Source organism: Capra hircus, chromosome 11 (assembly GCF_001704415.2).
Source record: "Capra hircus breed San Clemente chromosome 11, ASM170441v1, whole genome shotgun sequence".
Lineage (NCBI taxonomy): Eukaryota > Metazoa > Chordata > Mammalia > Artiodactyla > Bovidae > Capra > Capra hircus.
The window spans coordinates 47987952-48013776 of NC_030818.1; the positions used below are offsets into that span (position 1 = coordinate 47987952).

At 42.0% G+C, this 25825-nt stretch overlaps 1 protein-coding gene across 2 annotated transcripts in view; it reads right to left on the bottom strand.

The window, feature by feature from the left end:
* Positions 224-25825, bottom strand: part of KDM3A (lysine demethylase 3A) — a 56388-nt gene continuing 30786 nt past the window's right edge. For both annotated transcript variants that reach the window (XM_018055358.1, XM_018055359.1), the window contains exons 12-26: positions 23340-23554; positions 19970-20122; positions 19736-19831; positions 19009-19136; positions 17482-17677; positions 16191-16363; positions 15514-15750; positions 13299-13470; positions 8442-8529; positions 7224-7354; positions 3685-3804; positions 3461-3600; positions 2026-2202; positions 1810-1944; positions 224-940 (exon numbers count right to left, since the gene is read on the bottom strand). In XM_018055358.1, coding sequence (XP_017910847.1) covers positions 860-940; positions 1810-1944; positions 2026-2202; positions 3461-3600; positions 3685-3804; positions 7224-7354; positions 8442-8529; positions 13299-13470; positions 15514-15750; positions 16191-16363; positions 17482-17677; positions 19009-19136; positions 19736-19831; positions 19970-20122; positions 23340-23554 — 2242 coding nt within the window. In that variant the 3' untranslated portion in view covers positions 224-859. The remainder of the gene's footprint in view (positions 941-1809; positions 1945-2025; positions 2203-3460; positions 3601-3684; positions 3805-7223; positions 7355-8441; positions 8530-13298; positions 13471-15513; positions 15751-16190; positions 16364-17481; positions 17678-19008; positions 19137-19735; positions 19832-19969; positions 20123-23339; positions 23555-25825) is intronic.

Consider the following 25825-nt stretch of genomic DNA (forward strand, 5'->3'; position numbering starts at 1 on the left):
GTAGTTAATCAGCGGTGTTTCTTTACAAAAATGTGACAGGAGTTTCCACTTGGCTGGGGAGGAACTTGTTTCCATGTGAGAACTGTAATACCCATTCAGAAATCACTACAGCATCAAATTTCTGTGCTTTTAAGACGACTTCCTGGCGTAAACTCTTACACCCGTTAACACTGATGAAATGTGTGTTGACTCTGCAACCAGAGAATAATGCCAATAAACTGAGTCAAAACATTATATGAATACTTTAATGCAAAATGCTTAACACTTAAAATTAGCAAAGCTTCAATTTAAATTAAAACTCCATTTAACTAAAGATGGTTAACCCCAAGAATTGTACAGTAGTTGACTTCTGCTATATAACGCCAGTCCTAATGCAATATAGTATGAGAACTGCACTGTTGGTCGTCGCTTCCTCCACTGTTCTTCTGAACCTTAAGGGCTGGGGGCGAGGGTACTCAGACACAACAAAACAACCCAAATCAACTGCGTGGTGGTTCCTATGAGTTATAATCCATTTGATTAACCTGTCCAACCACGCAGCTGGGGATTAACTGCAGATGTTGTTCCAAAACTGAGAAGGGGTTCTGTTTTTACAGTTGGGTAGAAGCTCTGCACTAGGTGAGAAGTCACAGTTTTAAAGGATGCATGTTCTGTAAATAGTTACTACATATACACATTTAGTGTCTGTAAACACTAGAAATATACATTAGACAGAGTACCCCCTTACCAGGTGGGTACAGTTTAAAAAAGAAGATGAGGTAACATGAGTCTCAAAGTCCACAGGAATCCTGCCTGAAGAGTTTGAACAGCTGCCAGTAATTCACTTCCAATGTGCAGGGGTAAGGCGCCTCTGGGACCCTCAGGGTTTGCCAAAACTGGATTCACTGGCTTTCAGCATAGCAACCGCATCTTTTACTGCATGGTAGATAACATTCTTCACCTGATCGAAATGAGAGAAAATATGGTCAGTTTAGCATTAAATCTAAAATCTGTCCACTGAGGATAAACTTTCCCCCTACCAATTTCATTACCATGCTCTTGCAACTTAGGACTCAAAATTCAATATGAAATGTTAATAATACCTGAAAGGCCCCTGGGATCCTTGAGGATTTTATACACATTTTAAACCTATGCCTCCTTTGAAGAAATGAAAAGCTCATTCTCCCCCTTCCATAGGTTTTGATCCTGTGTGGCCCTGCCCTCAATGAGTGCAGAGAGAAGCAAGTCCCAGGGTACAGCTCTCTTTTTCAGGGTTTATATATGTCCCTAGTTTTCTAAATGAAATCACATGTTTTAGATAACTCACTACTGCAAGCCTCTAAACCAAAGTGAGATTCCCTTCTGGTTTATTCCTCCTTTGCCTAAGTAGATAGCAGAACCAGCCAGTTCATCAACTCACTGTTACCTAGTGTGATATGGCCAAGTTCATGGACGATTTTTTTTGTTGACAGGAAATAAGGATTTATTGGTGGGCATGAATAAGCAGGGGACAGCACCAAGGCTCTCCTGAGTGCAGGGCCTGCCATTTGTCCAAGGGCCCAAGATTAAGGATGTATTCGACTCCACAGTCATCTGGGATGAGCTGCTTTTCTGCAACCATGTTTTCAAATTCATCCACATTAAATTTAGTAAATCCCCATTTCTTGGAGATGTGGATGGATCTTCTGGTGGCCAGGGAATTTGAACTTGGCCCTGAGGAGGGCTTCAATCATATGCTCATTGTTCTACAGCTTGGTATGGATAGACATTCACTGATAAAGGGCCATGAAGCCAGAGTCAGAGAATGCCCGGGATCACAGCTATTTTTACCTGTAATTTATCTTCGTGGTTTGTATGAGTCTGTGACAAATAGCGGAATTCCTGAGTAAGCCAGAAGCAGTGCTTAACATGTTCTGGGGAAACAAAATCTTCAGCCACCTTGATACAGCTATATAAGTTATGAACCTGGAAAACAAGAAGCCACATCAGTAACACAAGCCACATCAGTAGTGTATGGAGAATAAAAAATACAATAATGGTTCTTGCCTGATGTGGCGCTCCTGCTGGGATAAATACCACATCTCCAAGAAACTGCACAATAGCCCAGCCTTGAACCCCATACTCTTGATGCAAACGCTTCCTCAGTGATCGGTCTAAATACCAGCTCTGATCATGAATGGGATCGTGGTCGGCAGGGTTTTCTTGACCTTGCTCTTCTGACACCTAGAATACATTCCAAAGGTTATGAAACTGAGTTACGTGCTAGGGCTCCAGGAGTTACGTGCTTGGCCCCCTGAACAATGTGGACGGTCAGTAAACATCAGGCCTTCTTCAACATAAGCCCTGGATGGCAGAAAGAGAAAATAGTACTCAAAGACAATAACTGAATGAATCAAGAGACTGAAAGAAAATGTGGGTTCCTTTGTCATTTCCTATAAACCACGACTGGCAGTCTGCATTATTTTTGTAAATACTGTGTTTGGACAATGTTTTGGCCTAGACTTTTGAATGTAAATAGACTTAAGCTCCTCAAAAATAGATTTATTGCTCTACAGTTGTTAAAAACCTCTAATTCACTAACAATTTGAGTTATGAAACAGTCCCAAAGATGGCTACAGATGAAACTTGTTTATTCTGGACCAGTATTGGGCAGCACAAACTCAGGGTGACACTATCAAAGGAACAACACGGTGACCAGCAGGTCCTCTGGAAGACCCAAGTTATCCTTAGCAAAAGACATCTTGATTGAGGCAAACACTGGTTAAGGATCTAACTTGGCACAAGGCTAGGACCATGCATATCCACTCCTCATGAACAAATGAAGAGTACCAGCCATTAAGTATCTGTGCTAAAACTAGCAGCCTCAGTGGCAAACAGGTTAAAAATTGAACATGCCCATCTGTGTCTAGAACTAAGGATTCCACACAGAACCCTTGCCGAATAACCGAACTACCGGAATCCTGGGATCTTCAAAGTCCCTGTATACCTCTCCTATGACCCTTCATACGTTGATGGCCACCAGTAGGGTGTGAGGTCTCCCTGACCTACTACCACATGAGGGTGGACCACACCAACAGAGACCTGAGTAACTCACTCGGAACACAGCTATCAAGGGCGAAGAAATGATACATGGATTTCTAAAGTGCTTAGGTTTTTAGGGCTGTGAAAATAGATACTATGTAATGATCAGAGGAACTACCATGAAGGTGAAGGCAGAGCACAAAACCCTCCAAATTCACTGGAACATAAAACACAGACATGAGAAACAAGTTCCCCCCCTTTCAAAGATGTGAGCCTAATCATCTAGAAACCGATGATCCTTAGAAACCAGCTTTGGCCTACCCAATCTGAGATGCACAGGTTTAACATTTGAGGTTGTGATTATTCGTCAGTGACCCAGTCAGGCCTCGACATGTAGTCATTAATAATACTGCCATTCTGCACGTTTCTCTCTTCACATGCCACAGGGGAAGGAGCACACCTTTTTAAGAAATTCTCGTATCTTCTCTGTGTCCTTAGCAGCATATATGTGCCAGAGAGCTCCTGGCTTCTCTTTTCCTTCAATAAATCGCTTTATTGTGAGTTCATCAGAATCTCCATCTTGGATAGTTTTAAGGACTTCTGGAGCAAGAGAAGGCAGATATCAGATCACACATGTTCCAGCTCAGAGAGTAAGCCCCACTCTTTTTATGCTTAGGATCCTACCTTCTTCTTGGTCACACTGTCCTTTGGGAATTCCCACATAGACCATGACATTAGCTGCATCAGATACATCTAGGTGAAGATTTGTTGTTCCATATTTCCGATCTTCTGGAGTAATTAATCCTGCAGGCAGAAAAGCCTGAAATTTACTGAAATAGCACAGGCTGCCACAGTCTTTCCCACTCCCTGGAAGACTTGGCCACAAAATTTAAAATCTACCTTTCTAAGCATGGAAGAGTACCAGAACAACATTCAATATTAAGTTATTTTATCCTTTCAACTTTGAATAAATATTAAATATTTACTTTTGTAAGAATAAAAAAACAAGTCCTAATACTAGTTTCTGGTGCTAAGCAAAATATCTGAAAATCTGGATGAAATTTAAATAAAATATGGATGAAAAAAAAAAAGACAAAAGGGCTTTTTAAAAATGAGCCAATATGCTGGCAAGAAAAGAAAGTCAATCCTAGAAAGTAGGACTCGGGAAGGTAAAGTGGACCACTGAGGCTGGGATTTGCCAAAAGGATGTGTGCTCAACCAGGCGAGCTCAAGCTTTCAAGCTTTGGTTGTCACAGCTGAGGACCCTGGGATAAGACATAAGACGGGGATTCTAACAGAACACCTCCCTACCCCTGCCCCAAACACACACAGAAAGCTAGGACCTCAAATGACTATGTACTCAGTCACACTTGGATCCCTCAACTATGGAAGAGGTTGAGCCAGGCAGGGGCTTCTTAGGTGGCACTATTGGTAAAGAACCCGCCTGCTGATGCTGCAGACATAGTCACAGGTTCGATCCCTGGGTCAGGTAGATCCCCTAGAGGAGAACATGGCAACCCACTCCAGTATTCTTGCTGGAGAGTGCCATGGACAGAGAAGCCTGGCGGGCTATAGACCATGGCATCATACAGAGTCAGACACGACTGAAGCGACTTAGCACACACATACGAGCCAGAGCATGAAGTCCATGCTGGTGCTCATAACCTGAGACTCTAGTCTCCTCCCCCAGGAGAAAGCCTATTTGCTCGGCATTCACCTTGAGGCTCATCAAGCCTTGCGGTTACCTTGGATCCCCATCCTGACATGAGGACACTGCTTCTTGACTGGGCACAGAGTCAAGCATGGCTCGGGATGGGCAAGCCAAGGCTGTTTTCTAACCCGCCAGGCCCTGCAACTTAAGCCCTGTCTTGTTTGGAGGCCAAGGAATTTCTCTCTGGCTCGCAGGAGCCTGTGGTTTAGGAGCAGCCATACACACAGGAGCCAACACCTTATCATTTCAACCTGGGATCATGGCTCTAGGGCTCAGCTGCAGTTTCCCTTCTTTCCAGTGTGCTGAAACACCAGCCCTAGGAGTGAGTAAAGCATTAGATATTGGACAAAATCATAGGATATATGAGATTTTCTTTAAAAGAGTAAAGGAAAACGTATGAAGAGGGGAAATAGGAAACAACTATGGAAAAAAAGTCTGACAGCTGTTGTAACTGGGAGACGAGGACATGGGAAGTCACTGTCCTAGATTCAGGTTTTCAGTGCATTTAATTTTTTATAGTAAAAAGCAAACAAGTATAATTTGAGAAGAAAAAAAGCAGTGTGATAGACGGCAACTGAATTAAATGAATAGTTATTAATGACAACATGGAGGAATATCCCTAAGTCTGATACCATTCATATAAAGTTCAAAAGTATGTTAAATACTGAAAGAACATTTTGCAGTAATACAAATATATGGTAAAATTATAAATGTAAGGAAATGATAAGCACAAATGTCAGCATGTGGGCTAACACTGGGAGCAGAAGGAAGCAGATGGAGCTGGGAGGAGTGAGGAAAGGTGAACATGTCTCAGAAAGACATCAAGAGCTGCTTGCTGGTTTGGCCAGTGGATCCAAAAACAATGGTCCCAGGGAAAGGATTCCCATAAAACAGAAAATCCTGAAACAAAACACGCCATAGACTTTCACGCAAAGAACATAAGCAGACCCAGTAGGGGCTGCTAGGTGACAGACCACTGGGGCTGGAGACTGGTTCAAGCCTGGAAATCAGGAGACTTAAGACCTAGTCCCAGACCTGTAACTAGACGCCCTTTGGGTCTCCTAGTCAGGTCAATATCCCCTCTATCATCCTCAAGTCCTGGTCCCTATTTGTAAAACTGCTGGTGGTGGTGAAGCTGGAAAGATGCTGACTTGTGATCTTTCCAAAGAGCCTTTCACTCTACTTTGTCTCATGGAGGAATCACCCAACTTTTAAAAAATGACTGCTCATTAGTGAGGTTTATCATGAAGTGGAAGATGTTTGAAAATGAACACGTTTTCATTATTTCCACCCCTCACTGGTTACTCTGAATGGGAAGAATTTTGATACAGAAAGCTATTATAGAGTGACACTGCCATCTATCAACTGGATCTAGAAGGGAAAGACCTCTATCAAGCTATTTAAACCAAATAAACAGACTATTTATATTAAAAACATCTCAGGTAACCACTTCTACCTTATACAGCTTTCTAATTTCTATTAGACCTGGATAATCGTGATATAACATTACACCATTTGCTTTAGTAGAAAAATGCTTCCATTCATGTAAATTTGTTGTAAATCCTCACTGTGAACAGAACACACCCTGCAATCCCAGCCATCCAGCTGCTCTGAAGGGCTCAGGGGAAGGTAGCACAGCTGCAGAACAGGCTGCTGCCCCACAACACAGGCAGAGAGCTCTCTAAACTGAGACCTGAAGAGCAAGGGGAAATGGGCATGGGCAAGGGGACTACTGCCAGCTGTGTCCTCTCCCCCAGACCACCTCTCAGCCCATCCTGGCAGAACTATCTTGGGCACCTGGACTGTGGGAACTCCCCAAAATAAAGGCCTCTCTAGAAATGTTCCCTGACCTCACTCCAGGTGGTTCCCAGGCTGACTCCACTGTAAGAAAAGAATTGGGGGCTGAGGTCCAAACCCTCACTCCCGCTACCCCAATGGTGTCTGGAGAACATGTCAAAGATGTCAAAGAGGGTCTGCCACCCTCGAGTCTGAGACACTGCAGTTGGGATTACGTGAAGAAGGAAAAACAATGAAGTACAAATTCAAAGAGTATATTTAATACTAACTTAAATAACTAAATACTACCCACCAGCATGGAACACTGCATTTAAGTGCAGCTGATGTTAAAACAGCTGAGAATCTAACAGATTGACCTAAACGTCCAGCAACATTAAAACAATGAATAAACTGACCATTAAATGAGGTACCATGCAACCATCAAAAATGATCATACTAAAAACCACTGAGCAACATGTAAAACTCTCCTTGTATAGTATTAAGTGTAAGAGAAAATTTTTATTATAAAATGGCATATGTCCTACAACTGTAATTAAGAAAGGGAAATATACATACACGTGGCCAAGAATGAAAGGAAATATGCAATAATGAAGACCACTGCTATGCGAAGGGGTAGGATTACAGACATCTTCTCTCCCCCAAAACCAATGTTACAAATATTTTAATGTGTTTTACTTCTGTAATAATCTTTTCAAGTTAGCCATTTCTTTCTTACCATAAGCATTATACATCTTGGGTCCCAGATCTGGCCTAACAAAGTAGTTTGGCAGCCGTGAGGCCAAGTTTAGTTTGCCATCTCTCCTTGTGTACTCAGGCAGTGGAATGTTGGCCATCAGATCATCAAACCTAGAACAAGAAGACAGTGGATTTGCATTTCTAATCACCTATATGTAGAATCTATATATGACACGAATGAACCTATCTGTGAAGCAGAATCAGAGACACAGAGAGACTGGTGGTTGCCAAGGCAGAGGTGGGCAGGAGAGAGTTGAATTGGGAGTTTGGGATTAGCAGACACAAACTGGTAAATATAGAACAGATAAATAACAAGGTCCTTCTGTATAGCACAGGGAACTATATTTAATATCCTATGATAAACCACAATGAAAAAGAAAATGAAAAAGAATGGGTGTATATATATATACATACATATAACTGAATCACTTTTCTGTACAGTAGAATAACATAACATTGTAATTCAACTGTACTTCAATATAAATGAAAAAAACATTTAAGGTTAGAATTGCAGTGCTTATGAACAAAGTATTCTTTCTCTCCTACAGCACACATATATATCAAAATAATCTAGAAAAAAAAAATAATCTAGAACACTGCAGACAAAAGATCTGAGCAGAAACTTCCTGATATGAAGTAACACTAAGGGATATATAATTCCTTAGTTCTGAAACTCCAGTACTTTGGCCACCTCATGCGAAGAGTTGACTCATTGGAAAAGACTGATGCTGGGAGGGATTGGGGTCAGGAGGAAAAGGGGACAGAGGACGAGATGCCTGGATGGCATCACCGACTCAATGGATGTGAGTTTGAGTGAACTCTGGGAGATGGTGATGGACAGGGAGGCCTGGCATGCTACGATTCATGGGGTCGCGAAGAGTCGGACACAACTGAGCGACTGAACTGCACTGAGGACTCAAGGTTCAAGCGCAAATCAGGAAAATGGATCGAGCAATTCCACTGTCTTGTCTAAAGCAATGTCACTCTCTTCTACCCAACCCTAACATGCCTGATCTCACTCCTGCCTACAAATGAGTGCATGCATGCCTGAGTCAGCCTTTTCTCTGGCGGAGCACCACAGTGTGGAAACACAGAGGGTTTTCATTAGTGAGCCAGATTTAAAAGTCAGTAACTTCATCTCACCAGCATCATCATCTCTCAAGAAAAGGACCATCTCTCCCTTTCCCCATAATCATACCTGGAGGGCATCATATCTCTAAAATCTTCTCCTGGTGGCCAGTCCTTAAGTTTCAACACCATTGGCTCTTTTTCATTTTTTAAGCGGTCTGAAAGATAACCAGAAATTACTGAATTGTTACTATTTATAACTCAGAAATAGATAAAAATCAATGGCAAATTAGCACTTTATGCCTTAACAATGCAAATAAAATGTATCTGTCTCTGCAAAATCTTTATAACTTGACACATTTGGTTCAGTTCAGTTGCTCAGTCATGTCCAACTCTTTGCGACCCCATGGACTGCAGCACGCCAGCTTCCCTGTCCATCACCAACTCCCACAGCTTGCTCAAACTCCTATCTATCGAGTTGGTGATGCCATCCACCATCTCATCCTCTGTCGTCCCCTTCTCCTCCTGCCTTTGATCTTTCCCAGCATCAGAGTCTTTTCTAAAGAGTCGGCTTTTCACATCAGGTGGCTGAAGTATTGGAGATTCAGCATCAGCCTTCCAATGAATATTCAGGACTGATTTAAGATTGACTAGTTTGATCTCTTTGTAGTCCAAGGGACTCTCAAGAGTCTTCTCCATCTGAACAGTTCAAAACCATCAATTCTGCAGCTCTTAGCCTTCTTTATGGTCCAATTCTCACATCCATACATGACTACTGGAAAAACCATAGCTTTGATTCTATGGAGCTTTTGTCAGCAAAGTATTATCTCTGCTTTTTAAGACGATGTCTAGGTTGGACATAGCTTTTCTTCCAAGGAGCAAGTGTCATAATTTCAAGGCTGCAGTCACCATCTGCAGTGATTTTGGAGCCCAAGAAAATAAAGTGTGTCACTCTTTCCATTGTTTCATCTATTTGCCATGAAGGGATGGGACCAGATGCCATGATCTTAGTTTTTTGAATGTTGAGATTAAGCCAGCTTTTTCACTCTCCTCTTTCACCAAGAGGTCTTTTTCTTTTTTTTCCTCTCTCCTCTTTTTCTCCCCTCCCATTTCATCAAGAGGTTCTTTAGTTCCTCTTTGCTTTCTACCATAAGGGTGTTGTCATCTGCATATCTGAGGTTATTGATTTTTCTCCCAGCAACCTTGATTCCAGCTTGTGCTTCGTCCGGTCCAGTGTTTCTCATGATGTACTCTGCATGTAAGTTAACTAAGCAGGGATGACAATATACAGCTTTGACGTACTCCTTTGCCAATTTGGAACCAGTCTGTTGTTCCATGTCCAGTTCTAACTGTTGCTTCCTGACCTGCATATAGGTTTCTCAAGAGGCAGGTCAGGTGGTCTGATATTCCCATCTCTTTCAGAATTTTCCACAGTTTGTTGTGATCCACACAGTCAAAGGCTTTAGCATAGTCAATGAAGTAGATGTTTTTCTATAATTCTCTTGCTTTTTCTATGATCCAACGGATGTTGGCAATTTGATCTCTGGTTCCTCTGCCTTTTATAAATCCAGCTTGAACATCTGGAAGTTCTCAGTTCACATACTGTTGAAGCCTGGCTTGGAGAATTTTGAGCATTACTTTGTTTGCGTGTGAGAGAAGCACAATTGTGTGATAGTTTGAGCATTCTTTGGCATTGCCTTTCTTTGGGTTTGGAATGAAAACTGACCTGTTTTCCAGCCCTGTGGCCACTGCTGAGTTTTCCAAATTTGCTGGCATATTGAGTGCAGTGCTTTCACAGCATCATCTTTTAGGATTTGAAATAGCTCAGCTGGAATTCCATCACCTCCACTAGCTTTGTTCATAGTGATACTTCCTAAGGCCCACTTGACTTTGCACTCCAGGATGTCTGGCTCTTGGTGAGTGATCGCTCCATTGTGGTTATCCGGGTCATTAAGATCTTTTTTGTAGAGTATTTCTGTGTATTCTTGCCACCTCTTCTTAATATTTTCTGTTTCTGTTCCATTCTATCCTTTATTGTGCCCATCTTTGCATGAAATGGTTCCTTGGTATCTCTAATTTTCTTGAAGAGATCTCCAGTCTGTCCCATTCTATTATTTTCCTCTATTTCTTTGCACTGATCACTTAGGAAGGCTTTCTTATCTTTCTTTCCTTGCTAGTCGTTGGAACTGTGCATTCAGATGGATATATCTTTCCTTTTCTCCTTTGCCTTTCACCTCTCTTCTGATATATAAATATTAACTTTAACATTCACATCCTGCAAATGACCAACCATTTTATTTATTCAGTGTCAAGAAATCCATTATACCCACCAAGGGATAGTAAAATAAAGATCACTGAGTAATTTGTCTTAGAGCCCTGTCTTCTCTGGATTCTCTTTGAGAGCCCTGTCTCAAACTGCTTCTTTGAGATTTTAGCTGCTCCCTTTTGTCCATGTTACATAGGTAGTGTTTTGATAGATCCAGTCTCCTCCTATACAGTATTCCAGAAGAAGCAAGCAGCTTCCCAAATAACAAACAGCATAGCACTTTAACAATCAAAGGTCACAGATGTTCTAGAAACCCCAGTTTTCTGGGGCCAGCATGAAACAGAAATGACTTATTTTGCTCAGAGAGACTGAAACAACCTGATGTTCTGTCCAGAGACAGTGGGCCCACTCTCCTCACCCTGCAGCCACACCCCCCCGCCCCCCATCTTCTGGATGATATATAGAGGGTTTAGTCAGACTATTTTCCTATAATAGACAATTAACCATTGCAGGTCATGTCAAGGAACCAAGAACCTCTAATTGAAAAAGATATGCTGAAATTACGATTTATAGCCATGACTCATTATGATTAACAGCAATGATAACTATTATTTCACACCTCTTACTGTGTTCTAGTCTCTGCTGAGTGTTTTAAATCCATTTAGTTCTTACAACTGAATCCAATATCCCAGTGACTTCTGGCAGTACATAATATTCCTACTTTTGGATGAGGAAATTGACTGAGGTCAGTTGACTGAAAGATGACTGAAGTCATCCAGCTATTAAGCAGTAAGAACTGAAACTGGAACCCAGGTTTGACTTCAAAGCCTATCTTCCTGAGGACTAATGTTTGTATACAAGTGTTTGATGGTCAACCAAGTACTGTCCCATAATCTAGCTTAAACAGGTACACAACAGACACAGGAAAATACAGGATACAGTGTTTGCTCAGAACATCAGTGACATTTCAGTGTGGGTGGTGTGCTGGGGTCTGGCCAGAAGAATGATCAATATGGAAAAGGCAGGCTGCCATGGACTTTGGGCTGCCTTAACCATTTGCAGGCATGAGGAAGTGTGTGAGCCCTAGAAAAATGAAATAAGCAAGTTCACATACACAGCAAGTACATATCAAGAGTCAGGATCTGAACACAGGCCTAACTGGAACGCACTGTGGTATGTGTGCCTCTATATCCCCTTTTTCCGACAAAGATCCCTCCAGTCAAAGCTATGGTTTCTCAAGTAGTCATATAGGAATGTGAGAGTTGGACCATAAAGAAAGTTGAGCACCAAAGAATTGATGCTCTTGAACTGTGGTGTTGGGAGAAGACTCTTGAGAGTCCCTTGGACTGCAAGATCAAACCAGTCAATCCTGAAGGGAACCAACCTTGAATATTCACTGGAAAGACTGATACTGAAGTTCCAATACTTTGGCCACCTGTTGTGAAGAGTCAACTCACTAGAAAAGACCCTGATACAGGAAAGACTGAGGGCAGGAGGAGAAGGGGTCAACAGAGGATGAGACAGTTGGACAACATTACTGACTCAATGGACCTGAGTTTGAGAAAACTCAGGGAAGACAGCAGAAGACAGAAGGGCCTGGCACGCTACAGTCCATGGGGTCACAGAAGTCGGACATGACTAAGCAACTGAATGACAAGATTCCCTTTCAAAGGACCTGCTGCCCTCACAGCTTTGTGGTCAGCCTCAGCTGCAGAGAGCTGCCCTGCCAGGTCTTGCCCTTCCCATGGCCCGAGGGAGGTGAAGGGATACAGGCCCTGACTCTTCCTCACTTTAGCCCAGTCTGAGACCACAAGGGGCAACGCTTGCTCCAGAGCTCCCTGTCAGGTGTGCCAAGGCTTCACTAACTCTACACTGCACCTGCCTCCTCTTTCATTTCATAGACTTTGATTCCCAGGTAAACATCTGACATCTGAAACTCCACCTTAACTTTCATGTGTGGAAACCTCCATTACACTCTACTTAAAATCAGCTATACCTGGTTATAAAGTTTGTTCAAAGTGTGGGCCATAACCTGTACATGTGAGTAACAGACAAAAAGGAAGCAAGAGATTACAAGGTGAAGGTATGCCTTAAAAGAATGAGAAATGAGCAAAGTTGAATTGAGAGTCTACAGAACTAACTGGCCAAGCCCTCTCAGGGGGCGGGAGCCTGACAACAGGTGCTGGGGCTCACAGAGCACTTGTAAACACGTTACTGACTGGCCAGTCACATAAAGCACCCAGCCTCAGCACCAGACACATGGCCCCCTGACCAAGTGAGGAGGCAGTAACCAGGCTCAGCTGTGTGAAAAGGATTCATTCTCTGGCACTTTCAGCTCAGCTTGTCTTGTTAAACATACTGACAATCTTCTAGTGAAAGGGCAAAGCCACATAAAGCCACCGCCCTGGAGGCACAAGCCCCAGCTCTGTGTTCCCCGCCCCCGCCACTGGGCACATGTCTGTCACAGGATAGACACGGAGTGACCTGAAGAAAGGTGACTGAAATCTCACTCTCAAAGGAACCACCAAGAGAATCTGCCTCTGTTCAAATGCACAGAATTTGTAAAAAGAAAGGGAGGAGGAGGTTAAGACAGGAATTTTAAACTCCAGACTCACAGAAAATGCGCTGCTCCCACTGAAGGACAGCCAGCTCCTGCTGCTCCTGTGCCCCCCGCAATCCCTCTTCACACCCTCAGCCCCTTAAAGGGTCTGTAATACGTACTTGGAACATCTTCAAAGCCATCCCAGAAGTCTCCTACTGTGGCTCCTGTGATGATTTCATTGGTTCTGCAGTTAACAAGATCGACTTCCTGGTTTCCAAACTCCCTCCTGAAGGACTCCGGTTTCCAGAGTTCAGTGTTCAGCTTGTGGTGCACTCCTGACACCATCACTGGCTAGGAGAGGAGAATGAAGACTTCGGTTTGAACTCCCCCAGCCCTGTCCCCTCTTCCGAGGCTGCCCCTCCTCAAACAGCTGCTGATTTTTTTCTCTGAGGCTGGTCCTTAGGCTCAGCTCCCAAAATGACATCATAGTCCTCTGTGTTCCCGCAGCATTTCGTGTCTTCGCTTACCTGCTACACCCACCCCTTGCTCTCAAATTAACTAGCAAGCTTTGAAAAGGAAGGTTCACACCTTCTGACTCAGATTCCACGACTCACAGAACAGCAATGCCACAGCTTAGGGCCAGGGACACGCAGGAGAGACAAAGGCAGCGAGAGTGCCCCGTCCAAGGCAGGTGTTGCCACTGGCCTGCAGCCTCTTGTTAATCAGCCAGGAACATGACCCTGAGATCGCCCAGTCTTTTGGTTACCGAAGATAGGCCAGAAGTCCTCATTTTCATGTGAAATAGCCTGACTCAAATATTAGCAACAAGTTCAACTTTTAAAAACCATTATGTAATCCTCAAAAAACGAAACAAGACCTACTGTACAGCTCAAGGGAACCCTTTTCAGTGCTCTGTGGTGACCTAAATGGGAAGGAAATCTAAAAAAGTGGGGATATATTTATATGGCTATCCTGATGGCTCAGTGGCAAAGGATCTGTCTGCAATGCAGGAGATCTGGGTTTGATCCCTGGGTAGGGAAGATCCCCTGGAAAAGGAAACAGCAACCCACTCCAGTATCCTTGCCTAACAAATGCTATGGACAGAGGAGCCTGGCGGGCTACAGTCCATGGGGTCACAAAGAGTTGAACATGACTAAGAGACTAAAATAGGAGCATTATAGCTGATTCACTCTGTGTTAGTACAGTAGAAACTAACACAACAATGGAAAGCAACTAAACTCCAATAAAAGTTACCTAAAATAAACAAAAAATCAAGCAAGTCATTATGTAATCCAAACCAAACATGTCAGTGGACTGTATTCAGTCTGTCATTGTCATCATGACAGAATCGTGTTAGTAAACAGGACTGAAAAAAATTTTTTTGTTGTTAAATACATACATTTTTCTATTTGGCAATTCCCAAATCCTGGCCTTGTCCAAGAGCAAACTATTCCTTTAGCGAGGATTCTGTTTGGTCCGGAAGAGAAGACAGAGATCCAGAAAACATAAACCAAAACAAGAAAGCAAAGAAGCAGGTCCACAAAGCCAAGTATCATCGCCTAAACTATCAACCAAAACTTAAGATGGAACATCACTGCCCTTTAAAGCAGGCTCCCGCCTGAGAGACTACACACCAGTTCCAGACTACATGGCTCAGGGCCACCTAAAACTGTCTTCAGTATAAGGTTATAATTCATGGAAGAGGGACGCCTGATTTTTATGCTATTTTGTCTAATCCCCCAAACTTCATTAGCCTCAGTCATACATCCAATTCTCCAATTGACATTTATCGCACAAGAATCACTGAGCCCAGAGAGCACTCATCAAAATTCCAAAGATGGGGCTTTGGTGGTCCAGTGGTTAAGAATCTGCTGTGCAATGCAGAGGACATGGGTTCGATCCCTGGTCTGGGAAGATCCCACATGCTGTGGAGCCGCAAAGCCTGTGTGCCACAACTACCAAGTCCGAGCACTACAATACTAAAGCCTGTACTCTGCAACAAGAGAAGCCACTGCAATGAGAAGCCTGCACACAACATCAAAGAGTAGCCTCCACCTCTGCACTGAGAGAAAACCTGTGTGCAGCAATGAAGACCCATCACAGTCAAAAGCAATAAAATAAAAAAAAGATCCAAAGATGACTGGCTGGAAGCAATCAAAACCAAAACCTCATCAGAGAATACAGCTCAGGAATGTTTGTGGTAAGAAATAAGACTCAGAGCCCCACTCTTATTGTATTCACCCTACATAATAAAGTACAGAAAAAAAGAGATAAAGTATATAGCACTTAAAATCCAGGAAGGGGGGAGGGGAGGGGCTGTGGGGTGAGGTTGTCAGAAGTCTACCAAAGGCACTGGGAAGGGGATGTGGTGGGGCTGGGCAAAAGGCCCCTTACCTGCCCTTGTTTCCAGCACTCCCTGAACACATTCCAGTTGCTCTTGTTGTTGGGATCTTGCAGGCAGAGCAGACGGTTATCACACAGCCAGTAGTGGGGAGTGTCAAAGCCCAGAATGCTGGGCTTGATGGTCAGTCCTTGGGGCCTCTTTGGTAAATCAGAGCAGGTCTTATTTTGTACCAAAGAGGCAAAAATGTCATCAAGGATTTTTGGTGTATTCTTGAGTCCATTTTCTGTCTGAATTTGAAAAAGAACGTAAGTCTTAAATACGTCATTCCCTACCATCAATAAACCCTATATTCCTCAAACAGTAGGATGAGTACATGTTACATACCCAGGGAAGAACCCAGGCCAGAACTCTAACAGAGGCAAGTCGTCTTGCTCTACCTGGTATCACAACTCTCAGATGTGGTACATGAAAAAGTGCACCCATCAGCTAAGAATTAGAATCAGCCCGTCAGTGTACCCCAAAGCCCATCAGCCACAAATCAGAAGCCGTGAAGCCCATCTGCCAATGATACAGCCTTCGTATCCATGAAGGAAGAAAGCAATGGACTCACATCCTTCCTTCTACTTTCTATTTTAGTTTCTCTACTATCTTCTACTCTGACTCTGTTCATCTTTATTGAGAGGGGCGGGGGGCGGAGGAGAGTATAAACAGTAAGACAAATACATACCTTTCCTGTAGAGGAATTCAAGAGATTTCGGAGAAAACCTGAATTGTTGTTGCTCACAGGTGTCAAAATTGTGCTGTTAAAGGTGTGGAGGACTGTGCTGGATTTGCTCAAGGGGGGGAGGGGCGGAAGGCATTTGATTTCATTCTTTAAAATTGGCATCGCTGGTTGCTTTTCTAAAAAGGAAACCAAAAACATCCAGATGGAAAAGCATTCTGAAAGGCAGAGCCCTTACTAGTCTTCTATTAACAGAATTATTATGGAACCAGGAAACTTAAGAGGATAAATACTAATAATATTACTGATTTTGATAAGGATTTCCAACTGCTATTACATATATATATATGTGTATATATATATAGTATACATATATAAATATTCAATACCCAAAGTGATACTATGGTAAACTGTACTTTTATTTGTTCCTGGTAAAATACAACTGATTTTTGTAAATAACATTGTAACTATCAACTTTGATAGTATTTATAAATACAGATTCTCTTAGAATTTCACATGCGTAATTAGATTGTTCACAAATATTAACAGTTTTATCTCTTTCTTTCCAATCCTAACATCTTTTTGTTCACTTCACTGCAATAGCCAGGACTTCCAGTACAATGTTTAATGAAAGACTGAAGACAGGAATCCCCATTTCATGCCTGAACACAGAGGGAATAGCTTAAAAATTATTCAACTGATTAAAAAATTCAGTAATAATTTGACATGTTTGCTGTCAACTTTATTGTAGAAACTCATTACATTAAGGATATTCCCTTCTGTTCCTAAGTTTTTTTGTCTTAATTATAAGCAGGTTTCGGATTTTACTCTTTTTCTTTATCTCCTCACATGACTTTTTCCCACTTTCTTAATGTTAAAACTGCAGCTGCACTTCTCAAGCCCTGCTGGGTCACCCCGTGTTAAGTCCTTTATTTATTGTGCTGAATTCTATTCACTGAGATGTTTAATATCTCTGCGTGAAAGAAACTGATCTGCAATTTTTCTTTCTTGTAAAACAGCCAGAAAGCAGAATCACCTAAATTCTAAATACCTGATTTCCAAACCCATGCTCTTTATACTATAATCAAGCATCCTGAGATAATAGCACGGATGAGAAAAATAAAGCTGAAGACAGAGTGTTCCCATTTAGACAGAATAGGAAATATATACAGGGTAGAGAAAAGGCAAAAATTACTATTGAAACTAACAAGTCTCAGCCCACCCTGTTCCTCAGTAACTGAGGGTGCCAAGTCCCTCTGGGAACAGACCAAAGTTCTGGAAGGCAGGAGACACTCACCCTTGTTCTCCTTGTTGACATTGCCACTGGTTAGGTCTGCCAGCCAGTTCAAAGGAGACGTGCTGGCCGGACAGGCAGGTTTCACACTGCTGGCTGGTTTGGAGGCGGCCTCCCCACCCACAGTCACTGGCTCCAACCCTGAGGGATTCTGCGGGAGCATGGTACCAAGAGTCGCTTTTTCTCCAGTTAAGGAAGTCTGTGTTGAGTATAAAGGGAGAACTTGACACAGGCTGGAAAACTGCATTTTCCTCTTATCTTCTCCCCTAACTGCTCACCAGTAGGAGAGAAATATCTGCAACAAAACCACCCAAAAGACCCCTGAAAATCATCACAGTTGCAGTAATCTTGCAATAATAGAACAGAACTGCGTAGAAGAGATTTTAATTTTCTAACTTTTAAGTATTACTAGAGAAAGTGTAAGACGTGAAAGATGTAAGATACACCCCCACTATTGTAGCAGCATCTCATATTCATTCATATTCCTATCACTCCATCCACCATGTTTCTTTAAAATGCCCAGTTTGTTCCCATCACCCCAGTGTCATGAGTAAGCATTCAAAATCCAGTGACTGAACAAGTAAATGAGGCAGTATAGGAAATACAGCTGTGAATTCAGGAGGATGTGGGAAAATGCAGAAAAAGGAAATGCTCTGTTGATTTAGTGTAGCGTAGGAAGCTTTAAAAAGTGATGAAGAGCCCTAACAAGAACTCAAAACACGAACCGAACATGAACAACAACAAAAACGACAAACAAACAAACTGTACAGACAGAGCCCGCCACTTATCTTACTGGCATTATTATTCCTCTATTACTGATGAGGAAGCTAAAGCACACACACACCAGTTCATCTGAGCCAGAGTTATGCAACCAGAAAGCAGCAGAAAAAGAATTCCAATTCAGTTCTGACTCCAAAGATCAAAACTCTTCTCCCAATGCTGCCTTCCACACCACAGCTTCATAAAAATGTAAAATAATTTCTGATTACTAAAAACAAGGAGTGAGGAAGAGTAAGGGGGTAGACGTGATGACAGACGTGAAGGACGTAAAGAGGCCTGTGAGCACCAAGGAAATGTACACATTTTTACATTGAGTGAGAGATACAGAAAGGATCGTTTCAGTATTATTTTCTTCAATTCTTTATATATTTATTACAGGTAAAATATATTTAGCAATTTTAAAATGTTAGGCTTATCTGAAAAATTTTAACTGTGTAAAACTATAGTAAGTTTAAAAACCTATACAAATTTGATAGCAATTTATTAAGTAGACTGTAACAGAAAAGGTTTTGCTTTTTCAAGGAATGAAAATTAAAATCCTACTAAAAAGAGACTACAAATAAAGTCCGCAAAAATAATGTAAACCTTGGGAATGGGTCTATAAAGTGCCACATGAAACAGATGAACCATTTCTTTCCACTGACAGCTCTCCCCATGTTCCTTTCTAATATACTATAGAAATCCTCAGGTTATTGAAAACAGACAGACAACAATTAACAAGGATGGTGAATCCAGCATAAACAGTAATACCTGTTTTATGTCTTCCTTTGAGGCTGGTTTTGAAAAGAGTTTGAACTGCCTGTTTGAACAGGGACAATTTGCTTTTATTCCCCATTTTGCTCTTACAGAATGAACAATGTCTCCAACATCATAGAGGGCTAAAAAAAGGGCACAGGCAAACATCTGAACAAGAATATTAGGTACTTTCAACCTCAATATTACAAAGCAGAAGCTGGTATTTCTAACAAGATAACTTGTTTCAGCATTTAAAAGTGGGCTTCCCAGGTGGCGCTAGTGCTAAAGAACCCGCATGCCAATGAAGGAGGCAGAAGAGATGCGGGTTCAATCCCTGGGTCAGGAAGATCCCCTGGAGGAGGGCATGGTAACTCACTCCAGTATTCTTGCCTAGAGAATCCCATGGACAGAGGAGCCTGGCAGGCTATAGACCATGGCGTTGCAAAGAGTCAGACAGGACTGAAGTGACTTAGCATGCATTTTAGGGTGCTTACACTCCTTCCTTTTCATCCTAAGTATGCTTTCCCCTAAATGCGCCACTTTCTTTCCTTTTAAAGAACTATTTACAAAGCCATAATCAAAAACTTTGGGGGCATTATTTAACACACTTCTGGACAATTTATGGTACATACTAAAATAAAGATAGCAAGTAATTATGTTACACAAAGTAAAACCAAACTACCAGCCCCTATGAGCTAATCAAAACACAGGCAAAACAAAATCACTACACCCCATGAAATACCTTTTCCAGGAATGATCTGTGTAGGCATGAGGTTCTCTGGTTCATGTATCTGACTCTTTACACATCTCAGCCAATTGAAAGTCTTATAGGCAGCACCTGCAAAGAACTGATTTGTAGTCACTGCTCTTTATGGACTCCGGCCCCATAAGTTTCAGAAATCCACCACCCACACATCAGTGAGAGGCTTAATTTAAGAGTAGAAGGGGCTGGGAGAAGAATGCAGTCAGCTCTCACCTTGTTGGCAGTTTTTCCTCTTCATCCGATAGCAGTCCACACACACCCCAAACCCACACCTGGGACACACCCAGTGCAGGTTGAAGATAGTGGTGTCACACACATCACACATTTCCCGCACACCTTTGACGGCTCGCTTCCAAGCAACCTGTCCTACGAAAATCAATAAGCCACTTAGTCTTGGGGAGGAGAGGGCCCCCGAAATAAAACATGAAGGGGGAGGGAGTTTGTGCCATGACCCCCTCTCTGGAGCTCCTGGTAACTGCTTAGCCTCCAGAGCCCATCCCAAGCCCCCGGCCCAGGCATGAAGCTCTCCTGGACTCCTCCAGCATTCCCATCAGCTCGTATCTGCACTCCAGACTCGGGCCTCTCTGTACATGGCACACAGTCAAGGGCAATCTTGCCTCCCTTGAGGAGCAACAAAATTAAAAGACGCTGTTCCTTAGAAGAAAAGCTATGACAAACCTAGATAGTATATTAAAAAAAGAGACATCATTTTGCCAAAAAAGGCCCATCTAGTCAAAGCTATGTTTTTTTCCAGTAGTCATGCATGGATGTGATAGCTGGACATAAAGGAGGCTGAGGGCCGAAGAACTGATACTTTTGAACTGTGGTGATGAAGAAGACTCTTGCGATCCCTTGGACAGCAAGGAAATCAAACTAATCAATCCTAAAGGAAATTAACTCTGAATATTCATTGGAAGTACTGATGCTGAAGCTCTACTACTTTGGCCACCTAATACAAAGAGCCGACTCATTGGAAAAGACTCTGAGGCTGGGAAAGAGTGAAGGGAAAATGAGAAGAGGATGGCAGAAGATGAGATGGTTAGATAGCATCACTGACTCAACGGACATGAATCTGAGCAAACTCCAGGAGACACTGAAGGACAGGGAAGGCTGGTGTGCTGCAGTCCACGGGGTTACAAAGAGTCAGACATGACTCAGCAACAGAACAGCAACGAGGAGACTAAACTTCATGCAAGCAGAATTCCTGCTCAGATCTCCACCTCCACTCCACTCTCCAAGGAGTTCTGCACACTGCTGGTGCGTAGGAAGTCCTGCTGAGTAAGTCAATGAAGAAAGCAGCGTTGGTTATGCAAGTTGGGGTTTAGACACAGGTATCAGAGAGCAGTGGTTCTTCACCTTTTGGGTCATGAGACCCTCTGCGACTATAAAGACAGCACGGACCACACTTTCTCCAAAGAAAAAACATTTCACTCGAATCCACAAACCCAACCTTCAGCGCAGAGTGTCTGGTTATTCACAGATGCCCCCAAACCTCTCAGACGGCTCATTAAAAACCCTCCAGGTGCTTAGGGAACCTGGAGGGAGCAGCCCATTAGCTAGCGAAGGCACAACAGTCCAAAGTTGGTTCCCTCACAGACCAGAGACAGAAACTCAATTTTACTAGAGCTAGGAGTGACGCAGGCCCCCTAGGACAGACTCACACTAACCGAATAGTCAACAGATGGAGGCATAACCTAGACTTCTATAAAGCAGCATCTTCTGTTCCAGTGGCCAAGCTCTGAGAACTGGAGGGAGGGGCCTTCCCTGCGACGGAGGAGTGCCAAATACAGCATCAGAAAGCTTCAAGAAGTAGGAGCAAAGGGAGGACATTTTCCTGGGTCACAGAAAAGCCCAATGTCTCGATCAGAAGATCACTGTCTCTCTCTCTCTCCTGAACAAGACAGGATCAATACTGTCACATTTGTGTTCTAAAGAGAACAAACATCTTTTTCTAATCTAGTCAGAGGTGACTTTTCTCTTCAGACTGACCATAAAACACGTAACTAACTTCAGTTTGCTTCAAATTAATCCAACTGCTGAATGAATTTCTGTCATTTCATTACAATGTGAAAGTTCAGTGCATAATACATAGACCTTGAAATGGCAACCCACTCCAGTACTCTTGCCTGGAAAATCCCATGGACGGAGGAGCCTGGTAGGCTACAGCCAATAGGGTCGCAAAGAGTCGGACACGACTGAGCAACTTCACTTCACTTCAGGCATTTTACAGACGAGATTTTATGAACTTCACGTCGATCACTGGATTAGACTGTTTTATTAGAGAGTAGTCTTAGACCTCTTAGCCATCTATTCAATGACTGTCATTGAAAAGACAGAATAAATGTATGAAGGCTGGGACCTGCTTCCTAACCTCAGGAGCAGAGGATACCGTCTCACCCTCCTCTTTAGGAACACCTTGTGGTAGCATCCTTCAGCATCACTCACAGAGAGTTCCTCTCTCCAACTGACCAGCTTGTCACAGAGGAAATGAAGAGGAACAGGACAACCAAGGAGGAAAGGCTAATCACATATACATCTTTAAGGACCAAGTTTCTTACTTATGCTCTTAAAAAGACAACTGTGTTGTTTTTGGAATGAAAAAATTAAAACCCACATTTTTCAAACAACTTAATAATAGCCCTGCTGATTCAGGAAGCTACTAACATATTTCAAAGAAGTGTTTTTACATTCCAATCACTCATATACCACCTGTAGATCAGTTACTTAAGAATTCTTTAAATCTTCTTTTACTTAAAAGTATGTAAGAAGAAAACTTTCGTATCTTTACTGAAAATGAAAACACCAGAGTCACTTGTCCTAAATGCAAGATCACAGGAAAAAAACTTTAATATGATTCTTGACTTATCAGGGTCTCTATTGCCCAACAGAACAGAGTGATTCTAAAGCTGCTTTTCAATTCAGTAGGACTTCAGCCACCCACGGAGTTCACAATGCCACTCCCCACCTAGTGCTGAACTTCCACTCCTGGGAATGTCCCAGTTTCCATTCCCTGAACTCTGAGATATAAGAATAATCAAACTTATCTAATATATTATTTTGGTGCTTAGACTAGCTTCAGTTAGTTCCTGGAACCAATTTTGGTTCCTACAATAAAAATTCTTAACATTGGTATGTACAGATGCTTATATTGAAACATGTATCATTATACAAAGTCTGAAAAGGTACCTACTAGAGGAATGAAAAGGCTTCACTTTTTACTTTCAACCATTTGTGAAAAATACAATGGTGGAAGAAAGTGTGAGACTGCCTCACCCCTTTAAGGTGAGCCCATACTGTTTGTAATGCTGTGCAAATTTCACCACCATCTCCCTTTAGCTTTCTTAACAAAAAAGGAGTTCCACTCCTTTAGTAAACAACCTAAACAACCTCCAAAGAGAGGTAACTGACTCTGATTAAATCAACAAGCAGGATCTGTCACAAGGAAAAAAATGCAACCTCAGTATACCAAAGTCATCTAAACTTCTAGGTGAAAATGAAACCCACACAATTTGGACTTAGGTGTCATTTAAGAATGAAAGTCAAGTTGGACTCAAAAATCCTACCCCCTAAGAGATGCTCTTACTGTGTGGCTCAATAGTTGACATAGCTTCCTTTTCGGAAATCACCATTTGACAGAAGTGGTCTCCAATGTTGGCCAGGATATACTTTGCTGTGTCCAAATCAGTCCCCACAACATTTCTGGTCAAAGGCAACCACAAGCCAATTGCTTCACTGTCATACTTGTTTGGTGTTAAGAAGCCTTCTACTCGCAACACACCATGTTTGTTGAACTGTAACCTAGAAGAAGTGAAAGGAAAAAAGGAAAAAAAAAAGCATGTCACATATATAAAATATTGATTTACACCTTGATTAAATAAAGTGATTTATACCTTATTTAAATATGTAAATCAACCCCATTTCCTTCCAGTTTTCTATAATCTCCACGGCTAGTTACAGCCAATTTGCTATGCGGTAGCATCAGTATAAAGATTTTCCCCCAAAAGACATGAAGGACTGGAAGGGAGAGGAGGTGTGCTTTACACTCCAACCAGTTATCTAATCCTATCACCTCCAGGCACAGCTATTGAACCTGCCTGATGTGGAAGTTAATAGCAAGAACAATCACAAGATGTCACAGAAGTAAACTGACAACAAACAGAAGGTGATAAATAACCTGGTCAGATCTGAATATAACTACTGCTAAAAGATTAATGCTCAGCAGAGGAAGGTTAACCCTAGATATCACTGAAGCCATAACCACATGAATTCATGAGGTATTCAGAATCCTTAGGAATTCTAGCTATAGATTACCATGCAAGTTTCTGGAATAAGAGGCAGTGTTAAGATGGGCCTTGGTACCTAGGAAGGTGGAGCCAAAAGCTGAGTATTTTCTCAACATTCTCTTTCTAATACATCTTTGACATCTATCATGTTTTTTCCAGGTTTTGTAGTAGTCTGGGATTTATTTAAACACAACAATATATGTCAATCTAGCTGGAGACATAAACGCAGGATATGACAGGTTATCATAGCAATCATGGAGTCTTATAGCAGTCAGAGGAAGACGTGCTGACTGTAAGTCTGGTGGGGCTAATATTAAGAAGACTTCATTTTAAGAGACACTAATTAAGCTTGGCCTTGCAAGAACAGGTAGATATTATGTAACAGACGGCATGTCAAGGAAACACTATTTCACATAAAGGCAAGAAAAATACAGGGACCACAATTTCTTTGCTAGTCATTGGGCAGTTGCCAAAATTTTTTGAGCCCATGAGATGCATGAAATTGTGCCTTAGGAAAGTCATTTGTCCAGAACTGGAAGCACATGGGGAATTGCATTAACAGATGCAAACGTATTTCTAGGAGCCCAGTTTTTAACTGACATTCTAAATGAAGGCTAGTCATAATCCTAAAAAATAAATTTGGAAGACATTTCAAATGGGGAGGAGACAGTAAACAGGATATGGCAACTGAACTTCACCAAGACCCTCCCCTCCCCTACTTCATCTGCAGAACACAATGGGAAACAAACCTGATGGTGCTTATGACAGTATCAATCATCACCGTAAACATCAGGGGGAAAAAGGCTCTATTTTTAAAATTATAACATTCATTTTACCAAAGAAGTGAGTTTGTTCCACACTGGCTTCTCTTAACACTTATCAGAGTTCTAATGCTACACACACTTTACTGTCGTGCTTTTGCAATTTACTCAGGAATGAACAGGACAAACAACCTACCATCTAAAATAACTCTTGTTCATTAAATAACCTTGAACCTGAAAGTTACCACCACAGACAAAATGATCTAAAATGCTTGTGCATTTAATTCATCAGCAATCTTGAATCTTGATAAAACTAAATGGGGAGAGATAGGAAGAAATTCAAGGCAATACTTTTGTTTATGATTAGAGTTAGTTGAGCCTGAAATTCTAGCTAGATTTCTGAGAAAATATATCATATCTAAAAGCTCATCTATACCCAGAACAATACAGCTCATTTATATATCAAAAAGACCAGAAGGCTACCTTTCTCTTCACTCAGGATGGAAGAATTTGAAGAAAATTAAATTTGACTTTTAAATTAAAAAAGCAATGCAAAAATGAAAGCTTTTGCCTATAAAAGTAGAAACAATTTTTTTTAAAGATACACCTCCTTCCTGCTGGCATAGAGACAGGAATACTCAAAAGCTGCCAGGGGGCATGGATGCAGGCACAAAATTCCTCCAGGGCAATGTGGCAGAATTCATGTATCAAAGCCTTAAAATACACACCTTCTGACCCAGTAAGGACACTTCCAGTCTCATCCAAAGTAAATAATCAGAGAGATGGACAACAGATGATCATCTCTGTATTTAGTGGCAAAAAATACACAGTAATCTGAATACCAACAAGGGAATAGGTTAAGTCCATTTTCAAACATCAATATTATGGGTTCTTTCATAGTTATTCAAAAATATTTCCTGAAAAAAATTAGTGTGACCGGATTTCCCTGGTGGCACAGCAGATAAGCACCTGCCTGCCAATGACAGGGATGCAGGTGTGATCTCTCATCTGGGAAGATTCCAGGC